Below are 14,219 nucleotides of genomic sequence, written 5' to 3' on the forward strand. Positions count from 1 at the left end.
AGATGTTGGGGGTAGGAGTTTATTAATTAATTAATTTATTTTTGCTGTGTTGGTTCTTCGTTTCTGTGCGAGGGCTTTCTCTAGTTGTGGCAAGCGGGGGCCACTCTTCATCGTGGTGTGCGGGCCTCTCACTATCGCAGCCTCTCTTGTTGCGGAGGACAGGCTCCAGATGCACAGGCTCAGTAGTTGTGGCTCACGGGTCTAGTTGCTCCGCGGCATGTGGGATCCTTCCAGACCAGGGCTCGAACCTGTGTCCCCTGCATTAGCAGGCAGATACTCAACCACTGCGCCACCAGGGAAGCCCCCCCTGGACTTTTTAAAAATACAAAGCAGAATGCTTTATGCCTTGGGGAGAGGTAGAAGTTCTTTCCCTCTCAGTTCCCTGGCAAAGATCTTCCTCCTTCTGGGGTACAGGTAGAAGTAAAAGATGTATATTCCTGAGTCAAGGGCAGAAACAGCCTTGGACTCGTGATCTTCATGCACTGATAGAAGGTAGAGTTCTGCTACTATGGGGAAGAGGCAGGAGACTCTCCAACCCAAGACCATCTACAGGTTTAAGGTAGACTTTGTCTGTGAGTGTATAGCAAGGGATAGGAATGCTGAGAATGCCCCACTTAGCATCACAACATCTGCCTAAGCCTGAGGCTGGACCAGGAGACCCAAGATCCTCCCCCATCCCCCCAAAAGTTAGCACTAGTAAAAAGTCCATTGGTAAGGGAGAGGCAAAATCATGGATCCCTTCTGTGGTGCATGTGTTCAGGACTTGCTGAACATTGAGGGTAGAATTGGAACATTGAGAAACACCTTCTGTCACTGCTGGCAACCTACCATTGACCAGAAGAATTTGAAGTCTGTGATGGACTGTAGGTTAATAGTACTTTAAACTGAGCTCAACTATTGACTAGAGTGACTCAATTCCTCACACGAACAGCCTAGCAATATGGAAAATTTAAGTTAAATTCAACAATATACTTAACTGCATTAAATATAAATGATCTAAGCTTGTACTGTTTAAATTGGTAGCCCCTAGCCACATATGGCTATTGAGCACTTAAAATAAGGCTAGTGCCACTGAGAAACTGAATTTTAAATTTTATTTATTTTAATTATATTTAAGAGTAAAAAATGTGTAACTTTTTATATCCTGATTATATACTTCAGAAATAAAATATTGCCTGCCTTATCAGTAAACAAAGGATGTCACAGTCATCAGCGATTGCAGCCACTGCCAAAGGTGAGCTGGTGAGCCCTGAGGAACTCAGGAAGGAAACAAAGAATGCCTGTCATCCAGCAGCCTTCAGATTGCAGCCACTCCCGATGGTGAGCCCTGAGGAAACTCAGGATGTGAAAACAGAGGATACAGGCCCCAGATAGCTGAAGTGCGTATCAAACGAATGATTTCAGTGATCCCAGACTCTTGTATCTTCCCATACATAGAAAAGCGTTAAATTCCTTAACTAGTTTTCTTTCATTAACTATAATCTTTTGATCCTACTACCTGCCTTTTGTTGCAAAACTCCTACATATCCTAGCTCCCCCCTCACCTCCTTGGAGCAGTTTTCCCAGGGTTACTTGAGACGCTGCCTCCTGGGCTTGAAGTCCTCAGTAGGTCTACTGAAGAAAACATAACACTCAACTTTTAGGTTGTGCATATTTTTTTAAGTCGACATACTGAAACAATAATATTTTGAATGTAATGGGTTAAGTAAACTATGTTATTAAAATTAATTTCACCTTTTCAGAAAGTTTCTTAATGTGTCTAGCAGAAAATTTAATATTACATATGTGGTTAACATTCTATTTTTATTGGCTAGTGCAAGTCTAAACACTCCAATTAAAAGGCAGAGATTTTCAGATTGGGGAAAAACGCAAGATCCAACTCTATGCTGTTTACAAGAAACCCATTTATATATAAAGATATAAGTAGGTTAAAACTAAAAGGGTGAAACAGGTATACCATGAAAATACTTAAAAAAAAGAAAACTAAAATGTCTATATTAATATCAGCCAAAATAGACCTCAACACAAGGCATATTATTTGGTATAAAGGGTGACATTGTATATAGATAAAAAGGTCAGCTCATCAGAAAGACATGGTAATCCTAAAAGTATTGTATTTGCACCTAACAACGTAACAACAGAACTTCCAACTAAAGCATAAGCTAAAAGAAGTGAAAGGAGAAATAGACAAATCCATTCCCTCTGTCAGTCATTGTTAGAACAAACTGACAGCAAATCATTAGGGTATAGAAGCCTTGAACAATCAACCTGACCTAATTGACATTTATTGAAACTTCACCCACCAAGTGCTCACAGAAAGCACAAGAGAGGCCATATTTGGGGCCATAAGACAAAACTCAACAACTTTCTGGGCACTGAAATTGCACAGAGCATGTTCTCTGATCACAACGACAGTTACCTAGAAATCAATAAGGAGATATCTGCAAAATCAACACAGTTTTGGACATTCAACAACAGAATTCCTAGCCCACATATCAAAGAAGAAATCACAAAAGAAAATTGAAAGCCTGTTGAGTAGAACTTACTGCACATGCTGAAATATCAACAAGATATTCCAGAAATCTTTCACCATCTACTTACTTAACACATTTCTTTGTGAACCATTAACTAAAGGGCCGACCCCTCCAGCTTTGATCCAGAGTGGCTTAGTGCCTGCTAATAAGTGTTGGGTCAGCAGCAGTCACTAGTTTTATTTTGCTCTGTGTCTTAGCCTTTTTTTCCTGGTTCCTTTTCTTGTTACTTGCTTAGCTATATTGAATTAATATTTACTGATCACCATTTAAGCATAAGGGTCATGCTAGGTCATGCTTATGAAATTATGAAGATGAGTAAGGCAGAGCTTCTGATTCCAAGTGTTATATTATAGGCATTATATGCCTAAATCTGCTGCCTGGTTCTATTAGCTCCTAACTTGCCATTTCTGGAGCTTGTTTAAGACAGCATTTTACCAGGCAAGTCCTTCCTTTAATTCAGCTCGGTCCTATATTTGTTCAATATATGTATAAACCTTGAAGGTCTTGGGTCTGTGCCATTCCTAGTTTTTAGAACTCAGTACGGATCCTGGAACTCTGCCAAGGGAAACTTTAATTAACTTTTGACCGACATGTTAAAAATATGTCCTGTAGCTTGATTCTGAGGTCTTGCTTCTTGGTGTTTCTCTTTACTTTTATCCCAACAGAAAATAGCACTATGTCCTTTTCCTTAATGGTGGCCAGAAAGATCATGTATAGATGGCAATTAAAAGATTGCAACCACTGGAACAAAGAGAAAAAAGAACTTTGCTGAGACATTGCATTGCTCTAGTGATAAACTCTACCATCTTATAGATAACAGTTTTTCTTCCATACATCAACATATACAGTAGAGTCGAATTTTACTTTGAGATTATGTATTAAAGGCAGAGAGAAAAGTGAAAATCATATGTAGTTAAAACCACTCCTAAAAATTTTCTAATATCAGCATGACTTCTTAAGACATGTGCTACTAAAGGTTAAAATGTTAATGACTTTTTTTTCTTGGCATTTTCCTTGGGCAGTGGAAGCCTAGGCTATTTTGAGGGTGAGGTGAGGAATAGCAACTGATAAATAATGATATCTTTTACTCTCTCAACTAAAAATATGTAATTTTGATTTTGAGCCAGCTAAATATTAGCATAAATTCTTTGCCTCAAAAAGCAATTTGCTTAATATGAGAATATGTGTTCTAGAAAAAAAACTTAGTTATAATCATACTATTAAATTATATAGCAGCAAATTACATCGTCCAATCATAAATCTAAAATTGTCATTCAATCTCCAAATAGGTTGACTGTTTTTGGTTTAAACATTTTGATTAACAAAAGGTTACAGTAAAACGTGATCCAGCTTCAGCAAGAGACTGTATTCCTAAGGTAAAGCAGAACTTTGAATCTTGTCACTTGATTTCAAGACAATTGATCTTGCCATTCTGGGCTCTGTTTTCATGAGAACCCCCAGGGGAATACACCCAACAAAGAGACACAGAGAACAATATTGCACATAATGCTTACTTGTTAACACAGTGATTGATCTGGATGGCTTGGTAACCACATTTCCATTTACCACTACCAGAGTGATTATATAATACAGGCCGTGGTAACTGGCCTTAAAGATAATGGGAGGAGGCAAAGTACTGTTGAATTCCTCAAATTCGAAGAAGTAATTTTTTGATTCACCAGTTATCTTCACCACATACATAGATGATGGACTCATGACATCTGAAGCTTCTAAAGAGACAGCAATGCTATTATCATCTTGGACAGTTACATGGAATGTTGCAGCATTCTGTTTAAGTAAAGAGAGAAAAAGGAAATGGAGGTCAAATTTCAGATTATTTTGCAATAAAATTATACTGACATAATTTCCCCAAAACTAGCGTTGTGATAAGCATTGCTTTGTGAAATAGAGTTGCATAGGTATTTCAGTGTATGAGGAAAAGCAGAAAGAGGGAGATTAACCCTATTGTGGCAATTGATCTTCTCAGGCTTTTTTACTTTTAGCATTCTTCTTGATTGAAAAGCTGCTTCTGGTTCATGGATTATGCCATGTAATAAACACAAAATAAACATCATGGAAATGCGTAATTATAAATGAATGAAAATCATCTTGGCACTCGACTTCCAGAGAAGTCCTATGGAAGGACTTTGTTTCACCTATGTTGAAGAAGCTGTATGGTTTGAAGAAGCACTATTTTACTTTGGAGGGAGTAGTCCTGCCATAGTCCTAGGAAAATTCTAGAAGAATGTTTCAAGAGAGTTATTTCCTCTCTGATGTCTCACCTGTCAGTCCTGGAAACTAAAATAGTCAGGACTGAGAAACCTGTGATAATCCTCATTAAAGGTTAGCCAGTCCTTAATAAGAGAAACTAAGATGCTCTTTGAGGAAAGGACCAGACTCAGGAGCCGTGGACGTTGATGGAAATATCAGCAGTTAGTGGACTGAAAATTTTGCTCCAAGTCTCCAGATAAATGCTCATGAACAGTATTTGAAGAATCATTTGTGTAGTTGGTTTAAATATTCCTTCCTGAGTTTTTCCCACACTCCACAGGCAGAATCCATGCTCTTTTGTTCTCTGGTCTTGACAAGACTCATAGACTTTCTAACGTTTGCCGTTCTGTTTTTTATTGACCTCCTGGGTATGTAGTGTCCAGGACAAGTTATTTCATTGTTCTGAGCCTCAGGTTTCTTTTCTACAAAAGTGGGACAGAAAAATTGCTGAAACTTGTCAAGGACTTACAAGGATCCAGGTACCAAGCTAGGCAGGCTATAAACACGATCACCTCATTTAATATTCAGAGTTATCTCACGATGTAGATATTATTATTTCCATCTCAGTTTGTCACTGTGCAAACTGAGAGCCAGAAAGATTAAGTCACTTTCTCCAGGTCACACATGTAGTTTGGACTTTTAACCACCATACACAAGTACCAAGACGGAGCTCCATGGTTGTTCTACATGTCTTTGCCTTCTCCTCTTGACTTATTTTCCTAATATCGAGTCTGACAGACAGGATATAGCTGATAAATGTTTGTTAAATGAATGAAAGGATTGCTGATTGCATTAATTATATGTGAGCATTCTCCTCTTAGGATTAATCTACTTATTGATTTTGGTACCTCACATATTGTCAGCAACCAAATCAAGTGTGCAATACAGCAATCCTTTAAAAGATACTGTCTAGACCTAAAAACATCCTGACTTTTTTTCCTTCTTATTTCATTTTTTAAGAAGTCTGGTTTTTAAAGGTCCTAGTACTTATAAAGACTATCTGGCCATTAAGAGAAGTTTAATTCTATGTTAGCATTTAGTAGACTTAATTGTGTTCACGCTATTCCTATTACACTAGACTGTAAGTCCTCTAGGGCAGAGACTGCATCTTATTTCTAGCTGTGTCTCCAGCTCTAGGACCAATGCCTGGCATATGCCAGGTGGTTTGTCATCTGGGCAGGCCTGGGAAGATTTCTGTAACCTGGGATTGTCAGTACAGATTGACTCTTCAAATGTCCTTTATCCACATTTGTCTCTCATCCTCAGATACATGGGCAGATTTCTAAAACAGAGTCCTGTACTTTTGGGACCAAACATAAAATGTGACCCATTTTCCATTGCCAGCGATCAGGTGGAACGTGAGGCTAAACCAAGCGCTGAGTATCCAATAGCCCTGAAATCTGGTTTTTATTCATTATTGATTATAGAAGTTGATTCACTAACTCTGAAAATAATAAGTTTACAGACATCAGATACACAATTACTAAGAATTTTTTGCTCTATGTTTTAACAGCCAATAAACTGGAAGTGTTTATGATAATGAAAAGAGGAAAAAATAAACTCAATTTTGTAAAGTGTTTAAGAAATCTGTGTCTCGTGTGTCATGATGCCTTGTAGACAGTTAAAGCCTCCAGGAAAAGGAACTAATCTTCCAAATGCTAACAACAGCTTTGGGGATGATGGTATCAGCCATTAAAATAAGCATTGGCCCATGTGTTCCCAGGTTGCCAAAAATAAATCAGGGTGGGCTAATCAGATTCAGTCAGTGCGACTAATGAGAATAAGGCAGCAGGCTAAGTGCAATCTAGGCAGTGAGCCTAAAAGAAATGTCATCTATGTTATTTTCTTCCTCTCTGTCCCTTTCACTTCAGCTTTTCCTAGAATCTACATTCAGGAGAAAATTCTGAATGTATGTTGCAGGCATGTCATCCCTGCTGAGAAGCGGAGCAAAAAGGAAGTGTTAAAAGTAATCAGAATGGATCTGGTAAACTTAGGCAAGGCCAATGCTGATTTATTTGGTGGATAGAAAACTCTTTAAAACTTTTTCTTTTTCTGAGACTGGTAAAGGTATTGCTCAACTCTGCAGTAAAGATATTTTCACTGAAATGTCCTTTGCATAACAAAGTTTAATATAGAAATTTCTCTGGTCCAACACCCTCATTTCACACTTGAGAGAACAATGGTGCAAATGTCACACAGCTAACTGATGTCAGAATAAGGTCTAGGATCCACACGTTCTGATACCCCTTGGTATTTCTCTTTCCTAAACTAGAGGTAAGTTGCTTGAGACAGCAAAAGGGACCTAGGGGTTTGACTTCAGCAAGGAAGTGGGAGCCCAGGAGCCTGTCACCTGTTCTAAAGCCAGTCCTGGGACAGCAAAGCTATTGGAGACAGAGTGGACAGCATTAAAGAGGAGAAAAATGCAGGATGAGTCGCTGGGATGTGGGTCAAGGAAGAGAACTAGCCACAGATACATACTGAATAAATCCCAATTTATAGCTTAAATTGTTTAAGTCGGACTTCCAAAATTTGCAGCCAAAGGTCCTGGTCGATACAAGAAAATTGTTCAGTGTTATAGACATGTAGAGAAGATAGCAATTCATTCTGCTTCTGCAGATGGATATGAGGGAAGGTTTCAGGGTAGAAGGGATGCTTGAAAGATACTCAGGAGTTTCCCAGGGAAATAAAAGTGAGGAAAGTCATCTGGAGAAGTAGGAAGAGACTCCAGGGTGCTCTGGAGTGGGTAGACAGTGCTAGGATGCTCAGAGGAGAGAGCAAATAGCCCAGTGCAAGTTATGCCTTATGAAGGAATCTGGATATTTTAGGCCCAAAGAAATCATGCACTGTTTTAATGCAGGAAAGTGGCATGATTAGACAGATCACAGTTTACAAAGGCCAATATTGTTAGAAGGATGGTCCTAGTGTAGTTAGGAATTGACTGACTGAGCCCATCTAAGGTCCGCAGACAGTAAGGAGGATGTTGTAACAGTTCACATAAGACCTGACCAGAGTTCAAGCAAGAGCTGGCTGCACCAGATCTGCCCGTGTGAACTGCCAGTGTCACATGATTCTAGAACATTCTCAGTGCTTCATCTGGCAAACCAATCAATGATTAGTATTATTAGAGAGAGCATTTTAGAGGGAACACTTAGAAAATTCTGCTGTGCTAAGGTTACCACATAAGAAGTGATGGGATGCTCAGTTCTTTTAGATAGTAATATTAATGGTGTCTGGTGCTTATATAGCACTTAATGGCCATAATTCTCTGCAGACGTTATGTAATTCATCCACTTAGCCTCCTGTTCAGCTCCTGGGAAACCTTTTCCAGCAAGACAGTCTGTCCTTTCAGTTCCTTCAGGAAGATTAAAGTCCCAGAGCAGCCCTGATACTTTCTTTCTTTCAGAAACTGTCAGAGCAGAATTTGGATGTTGATCTCAAAGACTAAGTATGGCCTCCCTCTAATCTCCCATTATTTATTCTATCATTCTTCAGAAAATTTTGAGCAACCAGCGTGTATCAGGAACGGTGCAGGACATTGGGGACATATTCTATTTGGGAGTAAAGAGAAAGATGGGCCTTGTGTGACTTTGTCCTTCCTAGAATTGTATCTGACCAATCATCATAGCAATGATAATGATTTCAATGATGACAATATAATAGAGAACATCAACTTACATCATGCTTATTGCATGGTGCCAGAAACTGAAGCTCTGAAGCTCATTCAGCAGGTTCTTGAAAGCTGCTTGCTGGGTGAATATGCTTACCAGCTGCTGTGTACTGCCAGACTTCTTTATGTGGGTCTTAAATGTATCTTTTCAGGTGGAGTATGTTAGTTCTCTCTTGGTGCCTGAGTCCACATTCACGCCAACACTGCCTTTCATGTTTTACATGCTCAGATACATCCATTTCTGTCTTTATGATTTCATGAGACAGAGCCCCCATCTCTTTTGCCTCTTGCTTGGTAAAGGGGTCCAAAACTCAAATGTCAGGCAGGTAATATAAATGTGTGAAGCAGTCAAGTTTAAGAGGATTGAATGATGGATTAGTTAGCAAATGCGAGGGTACAGGCATTGTCTAAAAGCATCATTAAAATCTGGCCAAAGAAAACGCATTTGTTTGTCTCTAAGCAAACATAAAATAAAGGGTATACTGGATTTGGGGACTGTGGATAAAGATGTACCTTCTAGGATAATGTAATATCATGGAAGTCAATAGAATATGGTTTCAAGAAGAAAGTGGGGGTCAATGGTGTCACATGTTGCTAAGAAATGAAGGGCAAGGATTGAAGAAAAGTCATTAGACTTGGTCATCAAGAAGTTAATAGTAACATCTTGAAGAGCACGTCCTTTACTAGTATAAAGTAATGAAAGCACAAGGCAACTTTTAAGGAGTTAAAGAGTAAGACAAGCTACATACCCATAGGGTGGTTAAAATTAAAAAGAAAACAGGGCTTCCCTGGTGGCGCAGTGGTTGAGAGTCCGCCTGCCAATGCAGGGGACACGGGTTCGTGCCCCGGTCTGGGAAGATCCCACATGCCGCAGAGCAGTTGGGCCTGTGAGCCATGGCCTCTGAGCCTGAGCTCCACAACGGGAGAGGCCACAACAGTGAGAGGCCCACGTACCGCAAAAAAAAAAAAAAAAGACAACAAATACAAAGTATTGACAACAATTTAGAGCAAGTGGCATTTTCATTCACTGCTGGTGGTAGTGTAAATTAGCTTAAGCATTTTGGAAAACTGGTAATATCTACTAAAACTGAATATTTACATAACACATGACCCAGCAATTCTAGTTCTAGATATAGGCTCAGCAGAAATGAATGTGTATGTGCTCCAAAAAAACATGTCGAAGAACGTTCATATTAGCTTTGTTTTGGGGTCATAATAGATCCATGGGCATTGATTATATTGTAAATAGTTTAGTTACAAATAAATAAAAGGTGCCATACCAAAAAAAAAAAAAAAACACACATTTGCAGGCTAGTCTCAGCCCGTAGGTTACTGGGTTACAACCCTTGAATTTGTTGCATTTGCCATTTCCTTAATTAAATAGATTATCTTTGCACCTTCAGCTTTTAATCTTACTCTGCTCTGCCCAACCAGAGTGCAGAATGATAAGTCAATTTTTACCCATTAAGCATTCATTTAAAATAAATACTAATAATATTTCCTTAGCAAGTTGCCATGTGTGTGCATAAGTGGGTGTAAAATAGCATTTTATTATATATATTAATGCAGTAATTATTTCCTGACTGTCAATATGGACCTGGGGTAGAATCTCTGTGGAGCTCTTAAATTTGGAGATCAAAGAAAACAAGCTTGAGGAAAGAATTCAACCTGGCTTTTTTAAAGTGGAAAGAAACCTAGGCTGAGGAGATATGCCAAGATTTTATGTGATATGTAGGATAATAACAATAGCCACATATCACATTTTATATTTTATAAAATGTTTTAAAATACATTTTTTCATTTCATCCTCAGAACCTCCCATTAAGTTATTATCTCATTTCACAGATGAAAACACTGAGGCACAAAAGTAGCCCAAATGCTACCTTTCATCCCTGTCCTTAATTGGTGGTGAACTCTCTCAGCACAAACTATGACTTATTCCTCTAGATTATGCTTGAGAGATGCTCAAAAAGTGTGATATCATGAAAAAAAGCAGCTTTGGAGATAAAAAGAAATTTTGCAGGTAGGCCAACGTGGGTTCAAACCTCACTTGAGTGATAGTCTCTCAGTTTAATTCTTTGAGCCTCCTTTGCTTCAGGTAAATTAGGGAAAAGCTAAAACCTATTATGACCAGGTTTTGGTGGGAGGGAAGTGAGATTATATGTGTACATTACCCAGTTGAATATGTGATATTTAGTAGAGCCTCCAAAAACAATAGCTAATTATTGCTACAGTATTTATGACCTATTTTTCTCCTTGATTCTCTTTGGGACATGTAAATTTTAAAAGATGTATCATTTTAGGACACTAACACCATGATTCATAAATGGTTCCATAACCACTCTGACTTTCAGTCTACTTATTCAATAATCAATATTACCCTTTTTTGTGGCATCATGAAAGAGTTTCTTTTTCTATTATTACACCTGTGTGAGACAGCCTGAGCTAACCTGTTTGACTGAAGGTTACCATGGGAACAGTTTCTGGGACCTACTATGGTGACGAGTTTAGAGACCTGTGAAGCTGCCTGGTTGATGACTGACTCGGGAGGAGGTGGGTCCACCATCCAGGAAGCCATCACATACATCTATTCTTGACAGTCCAATGATCAGGCAAGTTCTGAAAATATATGACATTCTTCTGGCTTAATATGTTATGAAAAATAGGGGTCTCTGACAGGTCAATTCTGTGAAACAAGTGTTATTTTCAATAACAAGTGTTACTTCAACATGAAACACTGACAAACATTATTTTGCCTGAATTTTTAAATTCTCTACCCTGCTTCTCTATCCCTAACAGTATTTATAGTTTTTAAGTGGTTTTACCTCAGAAAGATGCTTGTAAAAATGTAGCTGTCCCACTTATAGAAAGATAATGTGAAAGATAATGGCGCTAATCAGTTATTTTAGAATTAATGAGTTCAGTTGAATTTTCCCACTGGCATGAAGTGTCTCGCCAACTGTGATACCAGTTAATTAAATCCTGAGGATAGTTAACAAAGAGTGCCTTCTGCTTACGAAACACATAGTTTACAGCATATTTAGGTGCGATCCTTGTGACCTTTTGTAAGCACCACCCTTTAACTCCCCTCCTCGTTGAGTTATTGTCAACAACAGAACTTTCAGATCTTTAAAGCAAATTGTTTCCTGTTTCCTGTGTCCTCCACCATCACTGGGATTTTATGATTTTCCTGGAGGACTGATCCCTCCATGCTGGATAAATTAAAGCCCAGAAGTCAAGGGAGATGAAGTGCTGTATTTTACACACATGCTTTGCTCAATATGTACTTTCAAGTAGTTTTAAAAAAATTCGTGGTACAGTGGTTAAGAATCCACCTGGCAATGTAGGGGCATGGGTTCAAGCCCTGGTCTGGGAAGATCCCACATGCCACAGAGCAAATAAGCCCGTGCGCCACAACTACTGAAGCCCACGTGCCACAACTACTGAAGCCCGTGTGCCTAGAGCCCGTGCTCTGAAACAGGAGAAGTCACCGCAATGAGAATCCCGAGCACCACAAGGAAGAGTAGCCCCCGCTCACTGCAACTAGAGAAAGCCCGTGCTCAGCAACGAAGACCCAACACAGCCAAAAATAAATAAATTAAATAAATAAATTTCTAAAAACAAAAAAAAAAATTGAGTGCCTGCTGTATGCTTGGTGCTGAAGATATGATGGTGAAGAAAAGAAATTTGGTCCTGGTTCCAGTGGTGTTTGGAGTCTACAACAGAAGAGAAGAAATATACCATTTTAAATAATTACAAGTGGAAGAGGCATTGTAAAGAAGTGAATGATGATAAAAGAGGACCTAGCAACAGGATCTAACCTAGAGTAAGAGTCTAGACAGGTAAGTACAGGCTACAGTAAGAGTTGGCCTGCTGAAGATTTAGAGAAACAATATGATCTGTGAAGAACAATGTATATGAAGATTTGGGGGCTGGAGAAAGCACAATGTATTTGAGAAACCAGAATAACATCAGAATGGTCAATAGTGGAACCTAGATCATAGGATACTTTCTAAGTCCTTCTAAAAAAATTGAGGCTTATTGCTCAAGGCAATGGGAAGCCACGTACAGGTTATTAAGCAGGGGAGTGAAACAGTTAGATTTGCATTCTGCAATAGAAGCAAAACATTTATTATGTTAACTGCTGGCTCCCAAATTCCTATTAGGGGAACTTTTAATGAAAAAATACTTGATAACTTGATACCCTGGGAATCGAGGAGATACAGCAGCGTGGTAACACAACTACTACTATTAACAGTGCTTACTTTTATTAAGAATCCACTTTGTGTTAAAAACTTTTTAGGCATTACTTTGCTTAATCCTTTTAACAACCCTCTAAGATAGATATTATTATTTGCATTTTCCCAGTTTGTAATTGAGCTTCAGAAAGCTTCAGTAACATGCCTAAGGTCACATGCTTTTACGTGGTGGGCATGAGAGTTAAATCCATGTTTCTCTGATTTCAAAGTCTGTCCAATAACCATGATACTCCACTTCAAGTTTGTGCCACAGACTGTCTTTTACTTCATTCCTCTGCAACCATGTGGCATGAACATCACTTCAAGATCACTCATCTTTATTACATGGTGTGGGAGGTTACAGGACATTCAGGTGTAGTGGAAAGAATAGTGACTTAAATAGAGCTCAACATGAATACCAGTTCCATTACATAGGGACTACCCCGTAGAGATCTCAGGGAACCTTAGTATCCTTGTCTAGAAAATGGGAAAAAAATGTCTATCTTACAATGTTGTGATTAAAATGAAAAAAATGGAATTAAGATACTTGCCATATTTTATGTCTTGCACATACTAAGTGCTTAATTTTGATGGTTTAAAAAATGGCAATTACACTTAATGAATCTGGCTAAGGAAGCTCTTGTTAGCTGCATTGCAAAGCTTTCTGAATATCGTTAGAAACTGAATAGATAATAAAAGAAATTTAAGTTTTCACTTGTGTAAGAACCCTCAACATCATAATAAAACTCTAAAATGATAATCATGCAATTTTTCAACGTGTATTTTTCAGGAACAGTGGTAGCTCAGATTTGTTGTTACTTGAACTAGTTATAGATATAATTCAATTAGAAATATTATTTTTGCTTGTCATAGTAAAATAGCTTCTAAACAAGCCTAACTCTCTCCTATTTCTCCTTTCTTCAAAATACCGAACTATTAAGAGTAAGAGAATTACAAAATTACAGTCTTGAGAAAAACAATAGGATTAGGAAAACAGAATTATGAAGAGTAAGGAGCATATAATTTAGGGTAAAAATTTGTCTTATTAGATTGTTGAACAAAGGCAAATTATATAGCCCCTCTGAGACAGTTTTCTCATCTGTAAAATGGGGTTACTACTTCCTTTAACTATACTTTTGTGATGACCATATTGGATAATGTTTGTAAATTACCTGGCACAGCTGAGTGCATTCTAAATGCCCAATAAACAGCACAGTTCTGGTCATGTGAATGTTCTGGGTTTAAAACCATGGGGAAAAATATCACTGAGCTTATTATTCCCTAGCCAATAAAAACCAGATTCTTTAGTGTGACCCTTAAAAGCCTTTCACAATCTGTCCCTAATTTACCATCTCATCTGATCTGTCACTATTTCTCTGTCAAGAGCTCCATGAACCTCACAGACTAGTCAAACTCCCCATTCCATTTGCCTAGGGGCTTTCTTGCCTCTTTTGTCCTATTGATGTATTCCTTCTGCCTGAAATATCCCTTCCCTCACTTCGAATATCC

At 38.4% G+C, this 14,219-nt stretch overlaps 1 protein-coding gene across 2 annotated transcripts in view; it reads right to left on the reverse strand.

The window, feature by feature from the left end:
• PTPRO (protein tyrosine phosphatase receptor type O) overlaps positions 1-14,219 on the reverse strand; it is a gene marked incomplete at both ends in the record, with an annotated part of 218,000 nt that overhangs the window by 96,741 nt on the left and 107,040 nt on the right. For both annotated transcript variants that reach the window (XM_079714874.1, XM_079714873.1), the window contains one exon: positions 4,049-4,322. In XM_079714874.1, coding sequence (XP_079571000.1) covers positions 4,049-4,322 — 274 coding nt within the window. The remainder of the gene's footprint in view (positions 1-4,048; positions 4,323-14,219) is intronic.

Source organism: Hyperoodon ampullatus (assembly GCF_949752795.1).
Source record: "Hyperoodon ampullatus genome assembly, chromosome: 11".
NCBI lineage: Eukaryota > Metazoa > Chordata > Mammalia > Artiodactyla > Ziphiidae > Hyperoodon > Hyperoodon ampullatus.